Source organism: Myotis myotis, unplaced genomic scaffold (assembly GCF_014108235.1).
Source record: "Myotis myotis isolate mMyoMyo1 unplaced genomic scaffold, mMyoMyo1.p scaffold_m19_p_1, whole genome shotgun sequence".
NCBI classification, from domain to species: domain Eukaryota; kingdom Metazoa; phylum Chordata; class Mammalia; order Chiroptera; family Vespertilionidae; genus Myotis; species Myotis myotis.
In genome coordinates this window covers 133,850,773-133,874,252 of record NW_023416313.1, presented here as the reverse complement: position 1 = coordinate 133,874,252, position 23,480 = coordinate 133,850,773, and the positions used below count along the sequence as shown (strand labels likewise).

The 23,480-nt window shown below is 44.6% G+C and overlaps 1 protein-coding gene across 1 annotated transcript in view; it reads left to right on the top strand.

Moving 5' to 3' along the window:
• TTC6 (tetratricopeptide repeat domain 6) overlaps positions 1-23,480 on the top strand; it is a 263,011-nt gene that overhangs the window by 191,994 nt on the left and 47,537 nt on the right. Inside the window, exons 15-19 of the mRNA XM_036338786.1 lie at positions 11,113-11,282; positions 14,166-14,286; positions 15,938-16,088; positions 22,095-22,177; positions 23,077-23,153. Of these exons, the coding sequence (XP_036194679.1) occupies positions 11,113-11,282; positions 14,166-14,286; positions 15,938-16,088; positions 22,095-22,177; positions 23,077-23,153 (602 nt within the window). The remainder of the gene's footprint in view (positions 1-11,112; positions 11,283-14,165; positions 14,287-15,937; positions 16,089-22,094; positions 22,178-23,076; positions 23,154-23,480) is intronic.

Below are 23,480 nucleotides of genomic sequence, written 5' to 3'. Positions count from 1 at the left end.
AATATGCCTCCCAGCACTGGGATCAGCGGAGCCGCGAGGCCTCCCAGCCCCGGGATCAGCGTGACAGGGGGCAGCGCCCAAACCCCCTGATTGCCCTGTGGCTCTGTTTGTGACAGGGGGTGGGGCCACAACCTCCCTATCCACCCTGCTCTGTTCGTGACAGGGAAGGAACCCCAACCCCCTGATCAGCCCTGCTCTATGCCTGATAGGGGGGAGCTCCCCAACCCCCTGATTGGCCCTGCTCTGTGGGTGATAGATGGCGGCGCCCCACCCCCCCCCGCCCCCCACGGGCCCTGCTCTGTATGTGATGGGGTAGAGCCATAACCTCCCCGTCGGCCCTGCCCTGAGTGTGACAGTGGCGGCGCCCAACCCCTGATTGGCCCTGCTCTGTGGGTGATAGAGGGCAGCGCCCCAACCCCCTGATCCGCCCTGCTCTGTGTGTGACAGGGGGAGGTGCCCCAACTCCCCTATCGGCCCTATTCTGTGAGTGACAGTGGGGAGCTCCTCAACCCCCTGATGGGCCCTGTTCTGTGCGTGACAGGGGGAGCTCCCCAACCCCCCTGATGGGCCCTGCTCTGTGCGTGACAGGGGACAGCGCCCCAACCCCCTTATTGGCTCTGCTCTGTGCGTGACAGGGGGTGGCACCGCAACCTCCCCATCAACCCTGTCTTGAGTGTGACAGGGGGCGGTGCCCCAACCCCCCAATCAGCCTTACCCCGAGTGTGACTGAGGGTGGCATTGCAACCTACCGATCCGCCCTGCTCTGTGCATGACAAGGGGTGGCGCCCCAACTCCCCAATCAGCCCTGCTCTTAGCCCGACCAGGGGCTGCACCTAGGGATTGGGCCTGCCCTCTGCCACCCGGGAGCAGGCCTAAGCCAGCAGGTCATTTTCTCCCGCGGGGTCCCAGACTGCGAGAGGGCACAGGCCGGGCTGAGGACCCGCCCGCCCGCCCCGAGTGCACAAATTTTTGTGCACCGGGCCTCTAGTTTTAATATAAAAAGGGTGTTGGATTTTGTTGAATGTTTGTTCTACCTCTATTGATATGATCATGTGATTTTTGTCTTATTTGATGTATCACATTTATTTATTTGTGAATATTATACCAGCCTTGCATCACTGGAATGATTCCCACTTGGTCATGGTGTATGATCTTTTAAATATATTGCTTGATCTGATTTGCTAATATTTTGTTGAGGGATTTTAGTATCTATATCCATCAGGGATATTCACCTGTAATACTCTTTTTTTTGTAGTTGTCTACTAGTAGCTGGCCTTAAAATTAGGATAATGCTGGCCTCATAAAAATAGCTTGGAAGTATTTCTTCCTCTTAATTTTAAAAAATAATTTAAGGATTATAGGTGTTAGTTCTTCTTTGAATGTTTGGTAAAACTCCACTGTGAAGCCATCTGGACCCGAGCTTTTGTTTTCTGGAAGTGTTTTTTTATTTTTTTATTTTTATTACTGCTTTAATTTCATCAGTTGTTTTTTGCCTATTCAGGTGTTCTGATTCTTCTTATTCAGTTTTGGTAGATTGTAATTTTCCTAGGAATTTGTCCATTTCATTCATGTTGTCCAGCTTGTTGGCATACAGTTGTTCATAGTATTTTCTTACAATCCTTTGTTTGTCTGTGGTGTCAGTTGTTACTTCTTTGCTTTAATTTCTGATTTTATTTATTTGGGTCCTCTCTCTTTGTTTCTTTTTTATTATTATTATTGTTTAAAGTACTAAATATGTCTCCTTTTTCCCTTATTGACCATCCCCACCACACCCTCCCCCCAGGCTAGCCCCCACTGCCCCAGTGTCTGTATCCATTGGTTATGCTAATATGCATGCATACAACTCCTTTGGTTGATCTCTCACCCCGCTTCCCCCACCTTCTCTCTGAAGTTAGACTGTTCAGTGTTTCTTAGTCTCTGGATCTATTTTTGTTCATCAGTTAATATTGTTCACTGTATCCCATCTATGAGTGAGTTCATGTGATATTTATCTCCAACTGGCTTATTTCGCTTAGCATAATGTTCTCCAGGTCCATGCATGCTGTTGCATGTGGTAAATGTTTCTTCTTTATAATAGCAGCATAGTAGATGTACCACAGTTTTTTAATCCATTCATCTGCTGATGGGCATTTAGCCTGTTTCCAAATCTTAGCTATTGTAAATTATGCTGCTATGAACATAGGGGTGCATATGTCCTTTCTGATTGGTGTATCTGGTTTCTTGGGACATATTCCCAGAAGTGGGATTACTGGGTCGAATGGGAGTTCCATTTTTAATTTTTTTAGGAATCTCCATACTGTTTTCTATAGAGGCTGAACCAGTCTGTTTTCCCACCAGCAATGCACGAGGGTTCCTTTTTCTCCACATCCTCTCCAGCACTTGTCCTTTGTTAATTTGTTGTTGATAACCATTTTGACAGGTGTGAGATGCTACCTCATTGTTGTTTTGATTTGCTTCTCTCAGATGATTAGTGACTTTGAGCATTATTTCCTATGTCTCTTGGCCTTCCATATGTCCTCTTTAAAAAAGTGTCTACTTAGGTCATTTTCCCATTTTTTGACTGGATTTTTTATCTTCCTTTTGTTAAGTTGTATGAGTTCCCTGTAAATTTTGGAGATTAAACCCTTATCTGAGACTAGAGGCCTGGTGCATGAGATTTGTGGACTTGGGGGGGGGGGGGTTCCCTCAGCCCAGCCTGCACACTATCGTAGTCTGAGAGCCCTTGGGGGATGTCCGACTGATGGCTTAGGCCCGCTACTTATGGGGAGCGGGCCTAAGATGTCAGTCAGACATCCTTAGCGCTGCCACTGCTGCGCTCAACAGCTGTGAGCTGTGAGCCATGAGCCTGGTTTCTAACCCTGCGTTGAGTGTGTGCCCCCTGCTGGTCAGTGCACATCATAGCAACTAGTCGTTCTGCCGTTTGGTCGATTTGCACATTACCCTTTTATTATATGGGACTAGAGGCCCGATGCATGAAATTCATGTGTGGGTATGGTCCCTAGGCCTGGCTTTCGATCAGGGCCATTTTCCCCAGCTGCCCGCAGCTGGCCCTGCCCCCTGCCACCACCCACCCCCAGTTTCCCATTCGCCATTGGGGGATTGGTACCTGATGGCCAGGGGAAGGGACCGAGGAGTAGGCAGTTCCCTCCCACTTGCCGGCCCCACCCCTGAAGCAGGTGGCTATCAGGTGATCAGTTTGTGCCAGCTGGGGAAAGGGGCCAAGAGGTGTTCAGTGCACCTCATAGTGACTAGCCCAGTGGTCATTCTGGTCTTTTTGCCATTAGGGTCAATTTGCACATTATCCTTTTATTATATAGGATAGAGGCCTGGTGCGTGGGTGGGGGCCGGCTGGCCTGCCCTTAAGGGGGCCCTGGATTGGGGTTGGGGCCCCTGCTTGGAGGTGGGTCTGGCTTGGGCAAGGAGCTGCAGGTGGTTTGCAGGCTGGCCATGCCTCCAATCATGGTGGGGGTCCTCGCTGGGGGTGGGACCAGCCTGGCCAGGGGCCTGGGGTGGTTTGCAGGCTGTCCATGCCCCCGATCAGGGCCGGGGTTCCCACTGAGGTGGGGCTGGCCTGGGCGAGGGGCCAGGGGCAGTTTGAAGGCTGGCCACACCCCCGATTGGGTTGAGGATCCCTGCTCGAGGGCAGTGCCTGTCTTGGTGAGGGTCCTGGGGTGGTTTTCAGGCTGGCCATGCCCCCTATTGGGGTGGGAGTCCCAACTGGGGAGCGGTGCTGTCCTGGGAAAGGGGCTGCAGGCAGTTTACAGGCTGATACGTCCCTGGCTTTGTCAGGAAGGACATCCAGAAGACATCCGGTCTAATTAGCATATTACCCTTTTATTAGTATTGATAACATTGGCGAATATGTTCTCCCATGCAGTGGGCTTTCTTGTTTGTTGATGGTTTCTTTTGCTGTGCAGAAGCTTTTTATTTTGATGTAGTCCCATTTGTTTATTTTCTCCCTAGTTTCCATTGCCCTTGGAACTGTATTGGTAAAGATATTGCTACAATATATGTCTGATATTTTGCTGCCTATGGAGTCTTTTAAGACTTTTATGGTTTCCCATCTTACATTTAAGTCCTTTAACAATTTTGAGTTTATTTTTGTGTAAGGTGTAAGATGGTGATCTAGTTTCATATTTTTGCATGTATCTGACCAATTTTCCCAGCACCATTTATTAAAGAGACTATGTTAACTCCATTGTATGCTCTTGCCTCCTTTGTCAAATATTAATTGAGCATAATGGCTTGGGTCAATTTCTGGGTCCTCTGTTCTGTTCCATTGGTCTATATGTCTGTTATTGTGCCACTACCAGATAGTTTTGAGAACAGTGGCTTTGTAATATAGCTTGACATCTGGTATTGTGATCTCTCCAACTTTGTTCTTCTTTTTCAGGATTGCTGTGGCTATTCAGGGTCTTTTTTTTAAAAAAAAAAAATTTATTTCAGATGGTTTTTTTATTTTTAATATATTTTTTATTGATTAAGATATTACATCTGTGTCCTTATCCCCACATTATTCCCTACTCCTCCCCCCCTGCTCATGCCCTCACCCCCCCCCCCCCCCCCGTTGTCCACCCTTACCCCCACCCTCCCCTACCTTCCCTCCAGGGCCCGACAGTCCAATCAATGCCTCTCCCTCTCTGGATCAGTCCTTGTTCATCAGTTTATGTTGTTCATTATATTCCACAAATGAGTGAGATCATGTGGTATTTATCCCTTAAAGAATATCCTTCAGCATTTCATATAATCCTGGTTTGGTGGTGATGAACTCCTTTAGCTTTTCCTTATCTGTGAAGCTCTTTATCTGACCTTCAATTCTGAATGATAGCTTTGCTGGATAAAGTAATCTTGGTTATAGGTTCTTGGCATCCATCACTTTGAATATTTCTTGCCACTCCCTTCTAGCCTGCAAAGTTTCTGTTGAGAAATCAGCTGACAGTCGTATGGGTACTCCCTTGTAGGTAAGTAACTGTTTTTCTCTTGCTGCTTTTAAGATTCTCTCTTTGTCTTTAGCCCTTGGCATTTTAATTATGATGTGTCTTGGTGTGGTCCTGTTTGGATTCCTTTTGTTTGGGGTTCTCTGCGTTTCCTGGACTTGTAAGTCTATTTCTTTCACCAGGTGGGGGAAGTTTTCTGTCATTATTTCTTCAAATAGGCTTTCAGTATCTTACTCTCTCTCTTCTTCTAGCACCCCGATAATTCAGATGTTGGTATGCTTGAAGCTGTCCCAGAGGCTCCTTACACTATCTTCATTTTTTTATTCTTTTTTCATTTTGCTTTTCCGGATAGGTGTTCTTTGCTTCTTCGTATTTCAGATCTTTGACTTGATCCTCTCGTCTGCTTTTGGATCTCTGTATATTATTCTTTATTTCAGTCAGTGTATGTTTAATTTCTGACTGGTCCTTTTCCATTTTTTGGCATTCTCATTAAGATCCTTGAAGGTCTCACTAAATTCCTCAGAGGTTCGTAGAAGATTCTTGAGTAACCTTATAACGGTGGTTCTGAACTCTATGTCCTCCATTAGTTTGCTTTCCTCCATTTCTTTCATTTGTGACATGTTTCTTTGTCTTCGCATTTTTGGCTGACTGCGAGGACCCACTGTGTCTATAAGAACTGCTGTGCTGGAGACACCCTTATGCGGTAGGACTTGCTTCAGTGGGGCTTTGGAGCTCACTGAGTCTGCTTCTGGAGTGTGTCCCTTATAGATGTGAGGAGTTGAAATCTGGTATCTGACCCAGAGTACCCTGGCTCCTGGATCTCCAAGTCAACCACTGTGTGGGTCCACCCAGCAGGGACTATAGCAATATCAACAGATTTCTCCTCTTTGTTTGGAGTTTGAAAGTTTTGGAGCTCTCTGATTCACTGCAGTTTGTTAGGCTGCAAAAGTGCAGGTGCCTCCTTTGTGCAGCCGAGCACAGCTTGGGAGGGGATGTAGTAGGCCGGGGTCTCAGAGAGTTCCCAGGGCGGGGCAAACAGCAATGGTGTCCTCAGCCACCCTGTGACTCTGACTCTGCGACTCCCTGAGTGCCGCGCGCCCCCAGCAACAATGATTCCTGCGAGCAGCTCTGTGAGAAAGTCACCTTTGCTTTCCGACCCGCTGCAAGACAATCCTGTTTCTCCCTGTAGGAGCCTGGGACCCCAGCGTCTCGCCATAAATGAGTTCAGTGTGTTCGAGAGCTTGTCCCCTTCCGATTGAAAAAAACCACACACCAAGGTGCAGCAGCCTTGCGCGCACCCCTGTACCTCTGTTCTTGGCGCCTCTCCCCTCCTACTCGGTCTCAATGCGCTTTTTTCTTTCCTTCTAGTTGTAGAACTTCCACTCGATCAGCTTTCCCGTGGTTCTGGATGATAGGTGTTTTGTCTTATAGTTGTGGTTTTAATGTTGTTGTGGGGGGCAGCACGCACAGGTTTGTACCTTATGCTGCCATCTTGGTTCTCCTTCAGATGTTTTTTAAATTGTTTTCCTTTTTGTTTCTCTGATTGAGTGATTTTTCCAACCCTATCTTCTAATTCATTGATCTGATTCTCAGCTTCTCCTAATCTGCTGTCTATTCCTCCCTATTGTTCTTTATTAGTCCTGTGTCATTCTTTGTTTCCTCTTATTTTTTGTTCTCTTTTCATAGTTACTATATCTTTTCCCATGCTATTGAACATCTTTGCCATCATTATTCTGAACTCTATATCAGATAAATTTCTTATCTCATTTTCATTTATCTCTTCTTCTGGAGAATTCTCTTGTTCTTTCATTTTTTTAAAAAAATTTTTTGTCCCCCCATTTGGGCTGCCTGTTTGGGTTTGTGTCTATGCATTAGGTAGATTTGCTATGACTCCAAGCCTGTAGTGCAGGACAATGAATGATAGGTGTTGTTTCTGACTGGCCCCGAGTATCCTGTTTGTGTCTGTCAGCAATCCACAGCTTGTGGCTCCCTCTGTTGGGACTGGATGCCTTTGGAAAGGACCAAGATGTGCACCAGTATCTGCTTTTCCTAGCCCAGGGCAAAGACTCAAAGTCTCCAGAGATCCACCTTTGCCTGCAGTCTGACTGTTATCAGCCTTGATTAGCCTCAAGCTATTGACCTCAGGGTGGGGTCATCCAAACAGGTGTGACAACTGCCTTTCCCCAGGCCAAAACCACCTGGATAGCATGATTCATCAAAGAAAAATGGCCTCTGCAGAGTGAGGGAAGACTTAGCCCAAGAAACCAGGGGGTTTGCCCTCCAAGCTCCAACCCCAGAGCACCCAACCCAAGATTTTCCTCACACAGCTAGCTCCAATTCACTCTCTCCTCCTTCTGCCAGAGCCCAAGGGGAGTGGCTACACATGAAATTTTAATTGGTCCTTTAAGAGGGTGCCTGCTGCTTTTTACAGCCAGGTGTTATGTGCTCATCTTTCTTAGTTCTGGTGCTCTTGGTTGGGGAGCCCACCTTGGGGCTTAAGAGCCCATAGTTCTCAGTGGGAACCCCTTACAGCAGAGATATCCCTCTGGACCTTCAGCTGCTGTCTGTGGGAGCCTGGCCACCCCTTTCACGTCTCCATCTCTGCATACCAGTCTCTCATGCAGTCTCCATTTTCCATCCTAGGTTATCAGTTAGTCTTCAGTAGATTTTTCAGGGTGTTTTTTCTGCATTTTGGTTGTATTTCCTGTTTGGTGCTAGGAGAGTGTCAATGTAGTTTCCACTTACTCCACTGCCATTTTTAATCTCTCCAACATGTCTTGAAATTTAGGTAAAAAAATATTTTGCTCTAGGATAAAATATCCTGGCTGTCATGTGTTTAGTGCTTTTGAAAGACCTCTGTTACTAGTCTACCAATATACTGGCTATATATTTTTTATTTTTTAAACTAGAGACACGGTACATGAAAATTCATGCACTGGATGGGGGGTCTCTCATCCCAGCCTGCCCCCTCTCACAGTCTGGGAGCCCTCAGGGGTAAGGGGTGACCCGGTGATATGGAGAAGGCGATGCCCCATCACACCTCTGCTGCTACTGCCAGCAGTGCAAGCCTCGGCCGGCCCTGGTTACCTGAGCCTTGGGAGGCCCTGGGCGGCTGGGCAGCCGACATCTGAGACTTGCCTGCTCCTCGAGCCAGCCCTGGGTGGCTGGGGGGCTGAGAGACTCCAGACACAGGCACAGCAGGGTCAGGCCTGCCTGGGGTGGGGCCTGGCTTTGCCATGTGCCTGCCGCCCTGGAGAGGCTGAGGGGACTGAGTGTCGCCATCTTGTGGCTGTGGGCACCACCATCTTTGAGCGTGGGGCAGTCAATTAGCATATTCCCTCCTTATTGGCTGTGGGCACCACCATCTTTGCGATGGCATGAGGGTCAATTATCATATTCCCTCTTTATTAGATAGGATTGATTTTTAGAGAGAGGAATTGAAAGAGAGAGATTGAAACATCACCATGAGAAACATAGATCAGCTGCCTCCCATGTATGCCCTGACTAGGAATCGAACTCACCACCCTTTGGTGTATGGGACAATCCCCCAACCAACTGAGCCATACTGACCTGGCTGCATTCTTTTCTCCAAATTACTGTTGTTTTCCTAATATAACCTTTTATAGCATCTTTTATATTTTCCTTGGGTTTATTTTCTTCAGAGCAGACTAGCTATTCCTACTGTTTTACCTTTATTTCTAAAAGCTGAATTGCTTTAAATTAAGTGATTGAAGATGGGATTTTCAGGAATTGATATACTTGTGATAATTTTGAGTAAAAGTCAATAATAATGATAATTTTGAAACTGGAGTCAAAGTTATTAGAGATAGAATCCAATTCACACAACTGATATAATAGTCTTATCCATGTAGAGCAGCTTCCCATTTATGTGGGCATATCTTCACTGTCAGGAGAAAGTACCATAACAATTCTACCCAGTGACAATGATACCCATTTTGTTCAAAATGGATTATTTGATTTTTCTACAAAACAGTCTTGTGTAATTTAGGGCCTTACATTTTGGGTACTCAAAAATAATAAAAATGTCAAAATCTGATACTTATTTTTATTGATACACCTCTCTGATAAATATAAAAAATATAATAATATTAGTAATAAAATAATTAATATGGAACATATTATTATTAAGCATCATCCTATCTAATGAAAGAGAAACATGGTAATTAGCTGTACATCCCCTACCCTTCCCATTGGCTAATCAGGGTGATATGCAAATTAACTGCCAGCCAAGATGGCGGCCGGCAGCCAGGCAGCTTGAAGCTAACATGAGGCTTGCTTGCTTCAGTGACGGAGGAAACCAACATTCCCGCCTGCCTTGCCGGCCTCTGACCTTGAAGTTTGAAACATTGTAACAAATATAGAAGCTAAACAAAACCCCAGAAACCTGCTTTCAGCCAGCCGGGATCTCAGAGCTGGAGTTGATACAATGTTTCGATTATAGAACCCAAACAAACCAGATACATGCTTTCAGCAGCAGAGGCCTCAGAGCTGGAGCCAGAGGTAAAGCTGGCCCAGAATAAAAAAATAAGAGAAAAAGGAGCGGTTGGGAGCTTCAGTCACCCGCCAGCCTGAAAACAGCCCTCAGCCCCTCACCCAGACTGGCCAGGTACCCCAGTGGGGACACCCACCTTGAAGGGTGTGTGACCAGCTGCAAACAGCCATCATCCCCTCACCCAGTCTGGCCAGGCACCCCAGTAGGGACCCCCACCCTGATCCAGGACACCCTCCAGGGCAAACCAGCCATCCCCCACCCATGCACCAGGCCCCTATCCTATATAGTAAAAGGATAATATTCCTCCCAGTACCAGGATCAGGGGAGCCGCGAGGCCTGTGGCTCTGTGTGTGACAGGGGGTGGGGCCACAACCTCCCTATCCACCCTGCTCTGTTCGTGACAGGGAAAGGCGCCCCAACCCCCTGATCAGCCCTGCTCTGTGCCTGATAGGGGGAAGCTCCCCAACCCCCTGATCACCCTGTGGCTCTGTGTGTGACAGGGTGCAGCGTCCCAACCCCCCCCCCCCCCCCCCCACGAGCCCTGCTCTGTGTGTGATGGGGTAGAGCCGTAACCTCCCCATCGGCCCTGCCCTGAGTGTGACAGTGGCGGCACCCCAACCCCCTGATCGGCCCTACTCTGTGGGTGATAGAGGGCGGAACCCCAACCCCCTGATCCACCCTGCTCTGTATGTGACGGGGGCGGTGCCCCAACTCCCCTATCGGCCCTACTCTGTGAGTGACAGGGGGGAGCTCCTCAGCCCCCTGATCGGCCCTGCTCTGTGCATGACAGGGGGCAGCACCCCAACCCCCTGATGGGCCCTGCTCTGTGTGTGACAGGGGGCAGCGCCCCAACCCCCTGATGGGCCCTGCTCTGTGTGTGACAGGGGGCAGCGCCCCAACCCCCTGATGGGCCCTGCTCTGTGTGTGACAGGCGGTGGTGCCGCAACCTCCCCATCAATCCTGCCTTGAGTGTGACGGGCCGGTGTCCCAACCCCCCAATCAGCCCCACCCTGAGTGTGACTGAGGGTGGCATCGCAACCTCCCGATCCTTGCTGCTCTGTGCATGACAGGGGGTGGTGCCCCAACTCCCCAATCAGCCCTGCTCTGAGCCCGACCAGGGGCTGCACCTAGGGATTGGGCCTGCCCTCTGCCACCCAGGAGCAGGCCTAAGCCAGCAGGTCGTTATCTCCCGAGGGGTCCCAGACTGCGAGAGGGCACAGGCCGGGCTGAGGGACCCCCCCCCACCCCCGAGTGCACAAATTTTTGTGCACCGGACCTCTAGTATTATATATAATAAAGTATAATTTATTTATTTATAAAAAGTAAGTATCCTTTTTGCTATTAACATTATGATCAATCTTTCTTAGAAATCAAGGAGAAATAATCACTAATTATTAATTTATTTTAATGAGAGAGAAAAAGGGAGAGTGAGAGGTTTATTGTTCTACTTCTTCATGCATTCATTAGTTGATTCTTGCATATACCCTGATCTGGGATCAAACCTGCAACCTTGGCCAATAAGAATGATGCTCTAATCACTGAGATACCTGGCCAGGGCCAATTACAAATTTTTAAATATGAAATTAATTGTATAGATTTGCCAAAAAGAGAAAATATCTGTTCTGCAATACATGTTAAAATGAACTTCTTTTCTCTTTCTAGGACATACCGAGGGAGAGCGTATTTTAAACGGCAGTTTTATAAGCAAGCAACTCAAGATTTTTCTGTTGCAATTCACTTGGATCCTAATAACTGGCTAGCATTTTATTTTAGAGGCTGCTTATTTAGAAAGAGTAACCCTTTTAGAGCACTACAAGATTATAGTGTTTCAGGTACTTTGTTTTCAACTGCACATATAAAGGATGATTAATATAATATGTATATTACTAGAGGCCCGGTGCATGAAATTTGTGCACAGGGGCGGGGGGGGGGTGTTGTCCCTCAGCCTGGCCTGCACCCTCTCCAATCTGGGACATCCCTCTCACAATCTGGGACTGCTGGCTCCTAACTGCTCACCTGCCTGCTTGCCTGATTGCCCCCAACTGCCTGCCCCTACTGGCCAGATCACTCCCAACTGCCCTCCCCTACTGGCCTGATCGCTCCCAACTGCCCTCTCCTGCCAGCCTGATCGCCCCCTAACTGCTTGCTCCCCTGCCGGTCTAATTACCCCTAACCGCCTCTGCCTTGGCCCTCGCCACCGTGGCTTTGTCTGGAAGGAAGTCAGATGTCAAGGAGATGTCCAGTGAACCCAGTCTAATTAGCATATTACTCTTTTATTAGTATAGATTATATAGTTACATATATACTTACATATTAATTTATATAATACATATTCATATATACTTAAAAGATACAATAGTTTAGCTAAAAATGTTTCTGATATGCCCTTTTAATGTATGTGAGTATATATGTATTTACCCAGGTGTGTAATTGTGGCAAAATGAGAATATCATACCAAAAAAATACCTTTCTACATCTTGAGTCCTGAGGATATTTCTGGAAATTAAGATCTATTTCCTAGTCAGCTTGCTAAATGGTAGTGGATTATCCTGGTGGGCTATGTCCTACTGCATAAGTCAAGTCCATGGACTAGTCAAATTCAGAATTTTTTAATCCTTAAACTAAAAATGGGCTTTGAGAATCTTCAGTAAGAAGATGGGAACAGCCATTTCCTCCTTACCCTATTATCAGTGCATTCTTGGTGTATGAATATGCCCAGCACAATTCTGGGCATAGGTAAGTGCTCAAGAAATAATCCCCATCTGAATAAATTAGCCCATTCTAACTGGCAAACTCCACCCAACACTCCAAACATGATTATGGTCACCTGGGTACAAAGTGCTAGAATCCTAGATGAGGCTATATCCAGAGATTAAGAGAAGACTATACTCACAAAGCAATACAGAGTTCCTCAAGGCAGGCAATCTAAGGTGATTGTTACTTGATGTCTCTAACTCCATTTGCTTTCTGACGTTACCCTTTCCATGAATATTAAAATAAAATAACTCAAATCTCACTCTACATGTTGAGAGGAGTCTAGTGTCCTTCCTTCTATTTCCAAGATTTCTTGGAAGAGAGGGCTGCGGATTCCTGTTTAATTCTCCTGTAATCTTTGTAGCTAATGTTTGCCCTCCGATTCTGCATTTTTGTTGTTGTTGTTGCTTACCCACTTATTTCTTGTCTGTTACTGAACATTTTAGTGTTCAGAGGATAAAGTTAGCATAGACAATTTAACTTTGAAGGTCAAACACCCCTATTTCTGTAAGTTTATCTAACTCTTAGCTCTGTCCATCTGCATCTGGCTGCACCTCTTCCACCCTGGTCTCTGAAGGCCTCTTTCTCATGTTCCCCTCTTCTCCATATTTTGGGCTTCTCACCCCCTCTTTTCTAAGCTATCACAATAATATAAAATCCTTGACATTAAATTATTCAGGAAAGACCAGCTTGATTTGGGCCGCAATTCTTTCCTAAGGAGTTTTCTCTTCCACAATCAAAAAGGATCTTCAGGGTATTTTTTTCTAAGCTACTAATAATATCTAACATTTATTGGACATTTTTAATTTGTAAAGCATTATTCTAAGTGCTATATCTGGAATGTCTCAATTAATATTCGAGATAATCAATATAATTCCCATTTTACTGATGAGAGAACCAAGGCACAGAGAAGCTAAGTGATTCTAATAATAGTTTCATTAGGAAGAATTTTTCCATGTTTCTAGAGCAACCACCAAACTGCAACCCACTTTCTCAGTGCTAGCCAGTCATACTGTGAACTGGACAGTCATATTTCCTTCAAGTGGTTATTTACTTAATCTATATGAGCTTTTTTTTCCTTTTTTTTTTTTTTTTTTTTTTTTTTTTTTTTTTTTTTTTTTTTGTAGTAGGCACGCTTTCCAAAATCTAGTACTGTGAATATTTGTGTCCCAGACTGTGAGCACGATGCACCTTTTTTTGGTAAAACTTTTCCTTCTTAGCTGAAACAAGCTTGAGAAGCTTAGAAGACATAGATCAAATAGTGTGGGAAACCCATCTAATTCAGTAGCATGTGTGAGAATTAGTAATCGGAAAGACATGAGGTAACCCTTAGACTGGTCACTAATGAGAGCCACAAACCTGGAGTGTTGAGAGGAGACTCTTCTGCCTGATGTTTCTGCTATTTGGGACCTGCAGCATCATCATCTGCCTTAACTCCCAAGTTCTACTTCCATCGGAGAAGCCTCTTTGAGCGCCAGCCCTTTGTGTGTGTCAGCTGGAACTCTGCTGTGTGCCCCAGTCTGCGCTTGTACTAGAACCTGTTCTTTGGTGATCAAGGGTAATGGCGCCCTTCTGACTGCAATCCACTGAAATGAATCAGAAGTTAGATTTTAGATTCTAGGCCCATCTTTGCCCTTGATTTACATCACAAACATGGCCAGTGTACCCAGCCCCACCCCACTGGACCCTAATCTCTTCATCTATAAAGTGAGTGGCCTATCGTAGATTTCCACCAGGACTTCTTCCAGCTCTAATAAGTTTGTGAACCCTGAGAGACACATTGTTACTCATAAACAAATACATTTTATATGAATACTTTATACTCTTCAAAGAAGTACACTCATTGTATACATGTTTTTCATTATATAATGTTTTAAAAAAAGTAGAAAGGTTATAGACTAAAATATAACTCAGATAAGTTTGTTCAGAACCTGAATAAGAGATATATTTTTATTTTTAAGCTCTCATAAATGATGGCTATGAGAATCTTAGTTGTTTCCTACATCGGGGCCTACTCTATGCACATCTAAAAATGTGGTTGCTGGCAATTTGTGACTTTGAAACTGTTATTTCTCTAGAAAGGTAGGTTTTCCTTTCCATTTTTACTAATATCCTTTTTGTGTAAAATTTTTAATAAACAGTGAAAGAAAAAGCTTTTCCCCCTCATCATTAATAACTTGGTAAAAATGTTATAATTATGAAGTTATGCTAGAAGTAATTAAGATATTACTTCTAAAAATAAGATTACTTCTAAAATAAGACCTGTTGTTAACATCTGTTTTGCCTCAGATGGTTTTGAAAACTTTAGAGACTGAACGGGTTATGAGGAATTAAATCCATGAATGATAAAATAAACCCCACAAGTTTTTTAAAAACAGGTTGAAGGTGCCCAGGTTAGAGCTTTTTGAAGTTAACTTTATATAACACTGTCATCAAGTTTTAAAATAATGAGAAAATATTCTTCTTGATATATCATTGCTATGCACAACACACAACTCAATAGAAGGAAACCTCTATTTAGAACTTCCGACTTCATTTAACGTAGTAAAGCAAAAGGAAAAGAAGCCAATAACATTTAGAACTAGTGTGTATAAGGAAGGAACACAAACTGAAAGCTATATACACTAGTCAGAAAGTTAAGCTATAAAACAAAATTTGATTAAATATTCCCCCCTTTCTCCAATGAAGCATTTATTCAAATGGAAGATGCCAGAAAGAGTAATAAAGCAGGGGGATTCCATGCCAACCCCCAGACTGTTTACTTAGCATATCAATAAGGCACATTTTGCACTTGTCCGGGAAAGTCATGGTGTATGGCTCCATAAAAGCCACGGTGATTTTCTTTGGGATATTTTTGAGCCAGAAATGGAAAGACAAGAGTTTCAGTTGCAAAAAGCTGAAAGATGGGCAATAAGAACATGGGCATCTTGTAGGTAAGGGGTCAGGGCTCCCATGAAGTTAGGCTGTAGGATGTGTAGTTTCCTCATTTTGAAACAGGAGCATTGAATAGGTAATTTCTAAGGTCATTTACATATTGAAAATTGTTTTGCTCTAAGATAGAAAACATTTATTTGCTCTAGAAAAGAAGCTGGGTTAATACCTATGTGAAGAGGACTTTTAACCACAAGCCTTGAGACTATCATTATTTCTCATTGTTACTCATGGTGAATATAATAGAACCCGAGGCAAAATCTTTTTTTTAAATCCTCCCCCAAGGATGGATGGATATGGTTGTACGTATGTTTTAAAAGAAACATTGACATGAAAAAGAAGCATCAATTGGTTGCACCCCAACTGGGGATCGAACCTGCAACCTAAGTATATGACTTAATTGGGAATCAACCCCGCAACCTTTTGGTATATGGGAGGACACTCCAACCCACTGAGCCACCTGCGGAGGGCCCAGAAATTTTTGAGTTTTGGAAAACCAAGCTTGTAATTCAAGATAAATCAAGATTAAGTCAAGGAAGAGTAAAGTACTGCTAAGAATCAGACCTCAGGAATTCTGTTCCTAGCCCAAACTCTACAAATGTTCAATCCCTGCTAAGGATTTTATAAAGGTGTTTATATGATTTTTAACAGAGTGTTTAGTTAACTTACGTTGCTTTAGTAAAGCATTAAAAGAAACCTGCTATAAAAAGATGTATTTCATTAGGTTCATTCATAATTGAAGAACGTTTGGAGTGGAGTAATTAAAATGTCTAACAAGATTTTGCTTTCTCATTTTTTTTAGAACTGTTACTTTGGCTTATATAAATATTGGCATCATAGATCTGCTACACTTAGACAACTACACGGACGCCACTTGGTATTTTTCTGAGGCTCTCAAAATTGATCCGTCATCTATTCAAAGCTATATGTGCCTAGCAGAAACTTACAGTAAGGTATTTAAGGTTTGAGAACCTTGATTTTAAAAAAAGTTTTAAATTTATGGATATTTGTTCAATATAATTTAAAATTTGTTAATGTATTTTTTTCAGATAATTACAGTAGCTAATGCATTTATAAGCAATACATATTAAGTAGATATAGTTAACTATAATTGCCCAGTTATAAAGACTGTACTGATGAGGTATGACTTTTTGCCTTTCATTTTCTTTTAAAAAATACATTTTTTCCTAATTACAAAAGCAACATATATTTGTTGCATATAATACCTTTACTTGTATATAGTCACAGATAAATTTAAAACTACCAATGATTTTATTCTTTAGGGATAACTGCTATTAACATTGGGATCCTATCAGTTGTGTGTGTGTGTGTGTGTGTGTGTGTGTGTGTTCATGATAGGTGAGTTTTGAATGGAATTTGTGCATAAAATGGGATCCTACTCACTCATGCTTTCCTTTAGATTTTGTTTAGATTTACATGTTATTTGAATTAAAAATGTAGCATATCCTTTATGTAACAAATTCAAACAATACAATAAACAGGAAGTCTCAGCTGACTCCAACCATATCTGACTTTCCAGAGAGAAACACTGTTAACTGTTGTCTCTGCCTTTCAAAATAGATAGCCCTTTCCACTACTCCACCGCTAACCAAGACCCTGTCATTCTCATTAGGACTATTGCAGTAGCCTTCTGGTCTTCTTGCTTCTGTTCTTTACTCCTTTATGATGGACTTCAACACAGCAACCATAGTAATCCTGTTAAAACATGCCAGATTATTTCACTTCTTTGCCCAGAATCCTTCAATAGCTTCCCTTGGCACTCAGAATAAAAGCCAAATCCTGCAAAAGCCAAAGAAAGGCCTGCAAGAGCCCATGTGAATTGGCTCAATACTTTTTTGCTCTTGTCTCCTACAAGTCCTCTGGTCACATTGGTTTCCATCAGATTAGGCAGGTTATGATGGGGGGGAGTGGTGGAGCCACAGAAACAAAACACCAACCCCACAAAAACAAACATAAAACTCCACTTCAAAATCACTATTAAAATAACAAAATGTTTTGTTTTTCTTCCTCACACTGCATCTCCTAGGCGATTTGACTAGAGGCTCTGGTGTCCACCCTTTACATCTCAGGACCCAGTGTGACTAGACTCCCATTGAGAGCTCTTACCTTCCTGGAGGTGGAAGACCCAGGGCAGGTTAGGGTTAGGATGTTCCCCAGGGAAAGTTTGCTCTTGACCCCTGCTGGGAAAGGGATGGGCATACTTGTGGTGTGTGGTCCTTTTGCTTCTACATGTTGTTGGAGCTGAAGGCTTCTGAAATTTCCTTTGAGTGCATTTAGAAACCCAAAACCCCAGCACCATGTCAGGGTATAAGGACATGCATTCAAAAACTCATTGTTCTGAGGAGGCAAAAATTTCTGCACAGTAGTGAATAAATTATGTTGTATTCACACACAGAATGTTATCCTATCTAATAAAAGAGAAACTTGGTAATTAGCCATATGTCTGCTACCCTTCCCATTGGCTAATCAGGGCGATATGCAAATTAACTGCCAGCCAAGATGGCGGCCGGCAGCCAGGCAGCTTGAAGCGAACATGAGGCTTGCTTGCTTCAGTGACGGAGGACTCCAACGTTCCCTGCCTGCCGCTGCTGGCCTCTGAACTTGCAGTTTGAAACATTGTTACAAATATAGAAGCTAAACAAAACCCCAGAAACCTGCTTTCAGCCAGCCAGGATCTCAGAGCTGGAGTTGAAACAGTGTTTCGATTATAGAACCCAAACAAACCAGATACCTGCTTTCAGCAGCAGAGGCCTCAGAGCTGGAGCCAAGCCTCAGAGCTAAAGCTGGCCCAGAATAAAAAAAAAAAAAAGAAAGGAAAAAAGGAGCAGTTGGGAGCTTCAGTCACCCACCAGCCTGAAAATAGCCCTCAGCCCCTCACCCAGACTGGCCAGGCACTCCAGTGGGGACCCCCACCCTGAAGGGTGTGTGACCAGCTGCAAACAGCCATCATCCCCTGCTTCAGGCTGCCCAGGCACCCCAGTGGGGACTCCCACCCTGATCCAGGACACCCTTCAGGGAAAACCAGCCGCCCCCCACCCATGCACCAGGCCTCTATCCTATATAGTAAAAGGGTAGTATGCCTCCCAGCACTGGGATCAGTGGAGCCGCGAGGCCTCCCGGCACCGGGATCAGCGTGACAGAGGGCAGTGCCCAAACCCCCTGATCGCCCTGCAGCTCTGTGTGTGACGGGGCTGGGCCACAACCTCCCTATCGGCCCTGCTCTGTTTGTGACAGGGGAAGGTGCCCAAACCCTCTGATCAGCCCTGCTCTGTGCCTGATAGGGGGGAGCTCCCCAACCCCCTGATCACCCTGTGGCTCTGTGTGTGACATGGTGCGGCGCCCCAACCCCCTGATCGGCCCTGCTCTGTGTGTGACAGGGTGCGGCGCCCCAACCCCTCCACCCCATGGGCCCTGCTCTGAGTGTGACAGTGGCAGCAACCCAACCCCCTGATCGGCCCTGCTCTGTGGGTGATAGAGGGCAGCGCCCCAACCGCCCCCCAGGGGCCCTGCTCTGTGTGTGACGGTGTAGAGCCATAACCTCCCCATCGGCCCTGCCCTGAGTGTGACAGGGTGCAGCGCCCCAACCCCCTGATCTGCCCTGCTCTGTGTGTGACAGGGGGCGGTGCCCCACTCCCCTAGTGACCCTACTCTGTGAGTGACAGGGGGTAGCTCCCCAACCCTCTGATTCACCCTGCTCTGTGCATGACAGGGGGGAGCTCCCCAACCCCTTGATGGGCCCTGCTCTGTGCGTGACATTGTACGGGGCCCCAACCCCCCTGATGGGCCCTGATCTGTGGGTGACAGGGGGCAGTGCCCCAACCCCCTGATTGACCCTGCTCTGTGTGTGACGGGGGTGGCGCCGCAACCTCCCCATTGACCCTGCCTTGAGTTTGACAGGTGGCGGTGCCCCAACCCCCCAATCAGCCCTACCCTGAGCATGACTGAGGGTGGCATTGCAACCTCCCGATCTGCCCTGCTCTGTGCATGACAGTGAGGGGTGCCCCAACTCCCCAGTCAGCCCTGCTCTGAGCCCGACCAGGGGCTGCACCTAGGGATTGGGCCTGCCCTCTGCCACCTGGGAGCAGGCCTAAGCCAGCAGGTCGTTATCTCCTGAGGGGTCCCAAACTGCGAGAGGGCACAGGCCAGGCTGAGGGACCCCCGTCTCCCCCCCGAATGCACAAATTTTTGTGCACCGGGCCTCTAGTGTAGTCAATAAAAAAACAACTAGAACTATATTATATGGTATCAGAAGACGACTAGGTTTGGGTAGGAAGCAGGTGATGTAATATATAGATAATGTACTATAGAATTGTACACATGAAACCTCTATAATGCTATGAACCAATGTTACACCAATAAATTTTAATTTTAAAAAGGAATATCAGCTGACTGGTATAAGAAAAGCAAGATTCAGAAAGGAGTATAAAGTATGTACAATGTAACTCAATGTAAATAAAACAATCACAAATGAAACCACAGCATACAGTATAGAAGAATACATATGCCTACTCTGTGGGCTCAGCCTCCAGGGTGAATCTAATCTAAGGCTGTCTGGAGAAGTCCATCCCCAGGTCAGCTCATAAAGATCAGAGAGTGAGCCTCCAAGTTTCCCAGTCTGGGTTCCAATGTATAAATATTTACGGGTGGAACAGACATGTGAATAGGTGATTTAATACTTACACCAACCTGAGCAGGGTCAGCTTGAGAAGCAGCAGGCCTGAAGTCCCACAGAAATTCTCCAATTAATTTAAATACATCTCAAACTCTCTCCTTTTGGGTTTCCCCTTTTTGACCCCACTCATTCTTTCCTCCAAACAGTTGTACAATTTCTGCTTCCATGTCTGCTTCCATGCACAAATTACTGCATTCTCCTTTTTGTTTCACCATGTCAGTACAGTAGACAAGCTGTTGCTTATCCAGATTCATTCTGCTGGGGTTTCTGTAGAACTCCTTTTATAATATTCTCAGTGATAATAGGCTTTTGTCCCTAAATTTGTACAAATCCAGATTATGCTGCTGTGACCAGTATTAAGGAAATAATCAATGTTTAGAACATTCATATTGATTTTGAGCAGTCATCTTTTTTCTTTTTCTTTTCTTTTGTTTTATTTATTAATTTACTTATTAATTTCAGTGCAAGCTTCTTTGTTCCCCCTAATTTTTAAGTGGAATTGATTTTTACTTTAAATTTTACCCTTCTTTGCATGAATAAAGTTTGGTGGAAAAGGTGTTATAGATGAGGGAGAAAAACTGAAAAGCTAAACAAAAAAGGAAAACAACCCAAAATGTTGGATATAATTACATTTATAAAAAACTAGAGGCCCAGTGCACAAAAATTTGTGCACTCAGGAGGGTCCTTCAGCCTGGCCTGTGCCTTCTCGCAGTCTGAGACCCCTTCGGGAATGACCACCTGCTGGCTTAGGCCTGCTCCCTAGGGGATTGGGCCTAAGCTGGCAGTCAGACATCCCTCTGGCAGCCCGGGAGCCCTCAGGGGATGTCCACTTGCCAGCAGGGAGCAGGCCTAGCTGCAGTCAGACATCCTTAGCACTGCTGAGGAGGCAAGAGAGGCTCCTACCACCACTGCTGTACTGGCAGCCATCAGCCTGGCTTGTGGCTGAGTAGAGCTCCCCCTGTGGGAGCACACTGACCACCAGGGAGCAGCTCCTGCATTGAGCATCTGCCCCTGGTGGCCAGTGTGTGTCATAGTGACCAGTGATTCCCAGTCGCTCTGCTGTTAGGGTCAATTTGCATATTACCCTTTTATTATATAGGATAGAGGCCTGGTGCATGGGTGGGGGCTAGCTGGTTTGTCCTGAAGGGTGTCCCATATCAGAGTGGGGGTCCTGCTGGGGTTCTTGGGCAGCCTGGGTGAAGGGCCGAGGGCTGTTTGCAGGCTGGCCACAGCCCCTTCAGGTTGAGGTTTCCCGCTGGGGTGCCTGGCCAGCCCGGGTGAGGGGCTGAGGGCCCTTTTCAGGCTGGCCACACCCCCTTCAGGGAGGGGGTCCCCACTGGGGTGCCTGGCCAGCCTGGGTGAGGGGCTGATGGCTGTTTGCAGGCTGGCCAAGCGCCCGGTGGGGACCCTTACCTCATGAGGGTGTGGTCAGCCTCGGTGAGGAGCTGATGGCTGTTTGCAGGCTGGCCACATCCCCCAGCCACCCAAACTCCCAGTGGAGGCTGGCTGGAAGCAGGTATCTGGCATTTATTTAGCTTCTATAATTGAAACTTTGTTGCCTTTTGAGGAGGCCACAACTGGCCAGAGCAGGTGGGAAGCTTGGCTTCCTCCACTGCCAGGGCAACCAAGCCTCCTGCTTGCTCCAGCTCCATGGCTGCCGGCTGCCATCTTGGTTGGGTTAATTTGCATATAGTCACTCTGATTGCCTGGTGGGCGTGGCTTGGGTGTAGCGAAGGTATGCTCGATTAGCATCTTTGTCTTTTATTAGTGTAGATTATATATATGGGTATGTGTGAAAATTCTTCAACATTAAAGATAACTGGTTTTTAAAAAACAAAAGCCTGCCTCACAAGCTTTTCTTTTTACTTCTTTGTATTCCATTTGCTGTGGTAACTATTTTTTAAACAAATATGTTTTCATTGATTTCAGAAGGAGGAAGGGAGAAGGAGAGAGAGAAACATCAATGATGAGAGAGAATAATTGATCAGCTGCTTACTACATGTGCCCTTCCAAATGCAATATACTTATATATTTTGGTCATGTGCAACCTAGGCATGTGCCCTGAACAGGAATCAAACCATGACCTCCTGGCTCATGGGTTGATGCTCAACCACTGAGCCACACTGGGCTGGGCTGCTATGATAATTCTTAAGAAAAACATGTATTAGGAAATGTTTCTGCAAAATTTCTGTATTGAAGAATGGCAGGGGATAAACACCAGAAAGGAGTGTTATTATGAGCTAAGTTTCTGTTTATTAATCAACAGGTGAAAAAATTGCAAAAGGCAGTCAGAGAGATAACTCGTGCCATCCACCTTCAGCCAGATCAAATCGAGTTATATATAATAAGGTATTGGCATAGAAATCAAATTCTTCAAGTCCTCTCTTGATCCTACCAGTGTCCTTTTACATTTAATCTTTCAGCGGTGGCCAAAACCCAACTACCAAGTCAGATATAGTTACTGGTTTTGTTAAGCTTGAACTAATTTATACTATAACATAACCAGAGCTTTCCCTTTGCTCTATCCTTACATCAAAACACAACTGTTTCATGTTTTAAATTATGTCAAGCCTCTCCACATTACTGGTTATGTAATTATTACAGGGCTCATGAAAGTAGGATAATATTTTGAACAATTATTTGATTGTGTCCACAGAGGTACCAAATGTGAACCTCAGCTAATTCAGTGGGGGGAAAAAGTGACACATTGAATTGTATTTCAAATGCCATAGAGTTTTCTATAGAGAGACTCATTGAACATTATGAGTTATCACCCCCCAAAAATGTTATTGTCTCTAACTCAGGAAATGGACATATAGATACAGGAAAATTGACTAGAACAATGCTTTCTGATAAGGGCTTGCGTTGTTTTTAAACCCTTGAACCACATTTTAACAATTTATGTAATGCTTTTCCACTTTTCTGTACCTTGAGCTGTGTTTATTTTTTTATTAATTTTTTAGCAACATAGTTTAACATTTTAAATACAGTAATTGCAAAAAGATTTGAGGTTTTTCTTCTTTCACCTTCATATTTCCTAAATTGCTTTCTCATCACATCTCCAAACTAATTGGTTCATTTAGACAACATAAAATGTTTATAATTTTCACAATGTTTTTATCATACATATTTAAGTATACATAAATGTATTATAATTAATATAATTACAAGTAACTCGTTATAAGAAACTTTGTTGTGGAAAAATTCTTTTTAACTGCTTAGAATTAAAAAGGCATTATTTCTTCCAGAGGACAATATCTTCTTAGGATGAAATGTTATGATCTTGCAAAGTTCACTATTTACCAAGTAGCAGAAATGAACAAAGGTAAATATAATTAATGCAAAATTATAATTGCCTTAACTTAAAAGTAAATGCTTCTTTAAAATTTTTATGGTATTTGCAAAAGCTATGCATAGATAGCTTGAAGGGTTCACTTGAAAATCGAAGTTAGATTTTTGAAACTTTAAAAGTTCCATTTCATTTGTACATAATCAATTAGTAGAATGCTTCAAAACAGTGAATTTTGTGAGAGAGGTTATTATAGGAAATACCAGGCTTACACTTTTATTTATTTTGTTTGTTTGTGTTGGAATGTCTTATTGTTTGTTGATAGTAAATAGATTTTAGTATCATATTGATTTGTTAACTCAT